This window comes from Mus caroli, chromosome 7, assembly GCF_900094665.2.
Source record: "Mus caroli chromosome 7, CAROLI_EIJ_v1.1, whole genome shotgun sequence".
Taxonomy (NCBI): Eukaryota; Metazoa; Chordata; class Mammalia; order Rodentia; family Muridae; genus Mus; species Mus caroli.
The window spans coordinates 110,051,725-110,056,405 of record NC_034576.1 but is presented as its reverse complement, the minus strand read 5'-3'; the positions used below and the strand labels follow the sequence as shown (position 1 = coordinate 110,056,405).

General features: G+C 35.6%; 1 protein-coding gene across 1 annotated transcript; it reads left to right on the top strand.

The window, feature by feature from the left end:
- Positions 1–1,254: 1,254 nt before the first annotated feature.
- Positions 1,255–2,199, top strand: LOC110298689 (olfactory receptor 469). The gene has a single exon (XM_021168085.1). It carries the CDS (start codon positions 1,255–1,257, stop codon positions 2,197–2,199), a length of 945 nt encoding a protein of 314 aa, XP_021023744.1.
- The last annotated feature ends 2,482 nt before the right edge of the window (positions 2,200–4,681 follow it).

The window sequence follows — 4,681 nt, the reverse complement described above, 5'->3', positions numbered from 1 at the left end:
AAAAAAAAAAACAAAAACAAAGGATTTACGGTTGTTAAGTAAAGCTTAATCGTTATACTTGAAACATTAGTCATATGATATTCCAAAAGGCTTCAGAAAGCTATGGCTGCATTGAAAATATTAAAATGTTTTTTAAATTGTAAATAGTGACCTTATTTGTAACTTTAACTTCCCTTTCTAGGTCACCCTGGTTCTATGAAAAATATCGGACTTCTCAGTTTAAATTATGTTCTAAAACATGTTCTCCCTTTACCAATAGACATTGTGAGCTAGGCAACACAGGAGGCACATTGCTGGTGCACAGAGGCTGAATGGTTAACCAGCTGATCCTGTTTACTCTTTGTGACTATTGTTTACTTGACTGGAATGATGGTTTCATCTGCAATACAATTCCAAAAAGAATGAAATGAGTTCAAGTCTGCCTGAATCTGGTATCCCGATCCACTTCCTGTGTAAACTAATGTAAGTAATTTAACATTTTCAAGCTCAGTTTCCTTGACAATAAAATAGAATAAATAAAAGTATGTAATATTATCTTCTGGGAATTAAAATATCTCTGTATATGAAACTTAACTTCTGGTCTGAAAATTTAGTAAGCATTCAGGAAATGTTACTACTTCCTCTAATCTTTACCATATAACCCTACTTTTAGATGTTGTTCCTTGTTCCTCTTATGATACCTTTTAAAATCCTTGTCGTTAGCTAAAGGGGTCTACAACCCTATAGGCCAACAACAATATGAACTAACCAGTACTCCCAGAACTTGTGTCACTAGCTGCATATGTAGCAGAAGATGGCCTAGTCGGCCATCAGTGGGAAGAGAGGCCCCTTGGTCTTCCAAACTTTATAAGCCCCAGTACTGGGGAACACAGGGCCAAGAAGTGGGTGTGGGTGAGTAGGAGAGCGGGGGGTTGAGGGGTAGGAGAGAAGGTATGGGGGACTTTCAGGATAGCATTTGAAATGTAAATGAAGAAAATACCTAATAAAAATTGGAAAAAATCATAAAAAATAAATAAAATCCTTGTCTTTAAGGCACTTTGAGCACATTTAATAACATTTAATTACATACAATTATATACAAAATTATATATACACTATATACAATTAGATATTATATAATTATTATATATTATATGTGTATATAAAATATTTGATAGTATCCATATATGAGTTAATGAGAATGGTGCTACATATTTATATATCTCTTCCTGTACTCTCTCCATCACAGCCTTAATCTATCAGCACCTACAACTCATGGCTTTCCTGGAGGATGGGAACCACACTACAGTGACAGAGTTCATTTTAGTGGGTTTAACAGATGACCCAGTCCTTAAAGTCGTCCTCTTCAGCATCATTCTGTGCATCTACCTGGTGACTGTGTCTGGCAACCTCAGCACCATCCTTCTCATCAGAGTCTCTTCCCAGCTCCATCACCCCATGTACTTTTTTCTCAGCCACTTGGCTTCTGTTGATGTAGGCTACTCATCTACTGTCACACCCAANATGCTTGCCAACTTCCTGGTGGAGANAAGCACAATCTCCTANCTTGGGTGTACCATCCAGCTTTTCTCAGGTGCTTTTTTTGGGACACTTGAGTGCTTCCTTCTGGCCACAATGGCTTATGATCGTTTTATAGCAATCTGCAACCCACTGCTTTATTCCACCAAAATGTCCACACAAGTCTGCATCCAGTTGATTGTAGGATCTTACATTGGTGGGTTTCTTAATGCTTCCTCCTTTCTTCTCTCCTTCTTTCCTCTTCTCTTCTGTGGACCAAATAGAGTCAATCACTTTTTCTGTGATTTGGCTCCTTTGATAGAGCTATCCTGTTCAGGTAGCAATGTCCCCATAGTTCCTGCCTCATTTTGTTCTGCCTTTGTCATTATAGTCACAGTGTTTGTCATAGCCATCTCCTACACCTACATCCTCATCACCATCCTGAAGATGCACTCCACTGAGGGTCGACAGAAGGCCTTCTCCACCTGCACTTCCCACCTCACTGCAGTCACTCTGTTCTATGGGACCATAACATTCATTTATGTGATGCCCAAGTCCAGCTTCTCCACAGACCAGAACAAGGTGGTGTCTGTGTTCTACATGGTGGTGATCCCCATGTTGAACCCCCTCATCTACAGCCTCAGGAACAATGAGATTAAGGGTGCTCTGAAGAGACAGCTTGCTAGGAAAATATTCTCTTAAGTGATGTTTGTTATACTATAGGATGTGGTATAGTAATAACATTCTACAGACAGACACAATAACAAAAAGAAGCTAAATGCCTGTGGCTGAAGTATATATTCTGATATATAATTAGCCACTTGGAAGCTTTTAAGCAACTACAGAGGGTAGATGCTCAGATATTTATTAAGTAATAAATCATATTTTCATAGTAGCTTACATTTAATATATTATTTAAATTACCTCATAATTAATAAAATAATTATTTTTGTAAAAAGTAATTCCCTGAAAATTATTTCTGTTCGCAATAATTTGTTTTCAAAAGTAGTCATCTGCTATAAATTACAATTATAGAACATGTAAACAATTAAGGATGTCTGTGTTTTCAACTTTTCCTGCAATGTGCATAGTAAGGGTAGTTGTTTCTGAGGATACATTTTTGAAAGAAAGTAAGAAGTAAAATTCCTGGAGTTGTTTTCAGCTTTATTTTATGCGTGTTTTGCCTAAATCCTAGAGTTTGTTTCTGGGTTAGTTTTGGTTTGGTTTTATTGTTTATTTTGTTTTGTTTATAATCTGGAGTACTGTTGATTACTGGGAATAGGTATTGTGAGATTCACAACATTCTAATCTGAGTCCCTGGTTTCTGAATTGGGAAAATAAGCAGGCTTCTCATGAAAAAAAAAAAAAAAGTGTGAAAACTCCCTGAATTACCTGCTCTCCTGAATAGCTTCATTTTCCTTTGTGGTGCTGAGAATAAAGCCCAATGCCTGGTACTTGATAACTAGCTTTGTATCATGAGCCATGTCCCCAAATCCTCCTGAGAATCTTAATTTATCTAGATTCACTGATGGCTACCACTTCATTAATCATTCTCTTTCCTTTCTTTGACTTCCAGCTTGGTCTTCTCTAGTATGGGACTCTGTGATTCAATCGTTTTATGGATCCAGAAGCATGAGAATAATTTATTTTCCTTCTCTGCACTCCTTCATTTGGTTATAAAATTGTGCATGTTTGAAGAACAAGAATTTTTTTACTTCCCTCTGTACTAATTGTCAGTACTTCAGCTTCAACCAACCTCTTTCACAGTCAACTTGTCACTAATAGTTCCGATGTGGTAAAGAACTTTAGCCATCAACTTGATAGGCTGTGATACCCAGGTGCTTGGTCAGACATTTGTCCAAATATACCTTTGATACTATTTTTAAGACATCCTTGACATTTAGACTGACAGTCTTCAAAAGAAAATTCCTAATATTGATTTCCCTTATCTAATCAGTTAAAGACCTTAAAAGAAAAGCCTAAGTTTCTCTGGAAAAGGAAAGGGTTTGGAACTCTAGACTTCTAGACTACAATATCAACTCTTATCAGTATTTTCAAGCTGCTCACCAATTTTACACACTTTGTACTTGATGAGACAATTCCTTAATCTATTATTTTATACACATATATATGCATATATAATTATGGAAGTATACATATATAACACCTTTGTATGTATAATTAAAAAGAAATCACAGATATAAAATTTATAATAAATATTTAAATATTGTAATAAATATATGAACATATAGTAAATATGTATATGGGTGTATATGTATATACCAATGCATTTTGTGCATATATATAATAACCTGCTGTTCTGGAAAGAAGCTTAATGAATACAATCACTAGTGAATTTCCTAATTATCCATCTTCCAAGTCATGCTACATATAACTACCATAGACATACAACCAAATAAATTATTTTCTTTATCAAAACGTCAAAAGATTCTAGCCTCTAACTAGAAAAGAACCCATGAGACTTGGGGAAAATGAAGCTTTATGGAAGTGGAATGGAAAAGAACAAACTGGAAAGAAATTTTTTGGGCCCAAATGATATAAAAGGAACAGGGAGGCAAGATATAAGAGAACAAAGAAACAACATGGAATATGTATGAGAACCTGTTACTTTATTAATAAGGTTTTTAAAATAAAAATAAAATCTTTTTAAGACCTTAGATGTGCCTTTGTTCTCCTTCTCCCTCCCTCATGGTATTTTCTCCCTTTTGAAATTTTTGATCACACCCACACTCTACAGCCTAAAGACTCTGTGAGACAACCCCTACTTGCAATAACTTTTTTCCCTTCACTGGTGTAGCATCTACTTTATGTTGCATATAACAGTTCATACTTTGTTAAGCCACTTCTAAAGAGCCTTACTGAATCTCAAAATCTAAGATCACCACTAAATCCCCACAGGACACTGTGTGTGTTTCTGTTTTTAATCCACTGGTAAATATATTGTTAGGGTTTGGTTTCCACCCATGAATGCTGGAAGCTTATTGTAAATAGCCACAGTGGTGTTCTTTTCTCCCAATATCTAATTTTCCCTTGGATCATCAAACACAGTTATCTTGAATGAAAGTCTGATACGAATGAAAGAAAATAACTAACAAACTAATGGTTAGCTGAATGAATGATTCATCTTGTTTGAACTGTTGGTGCAACTGGGTTCTAAACCTTA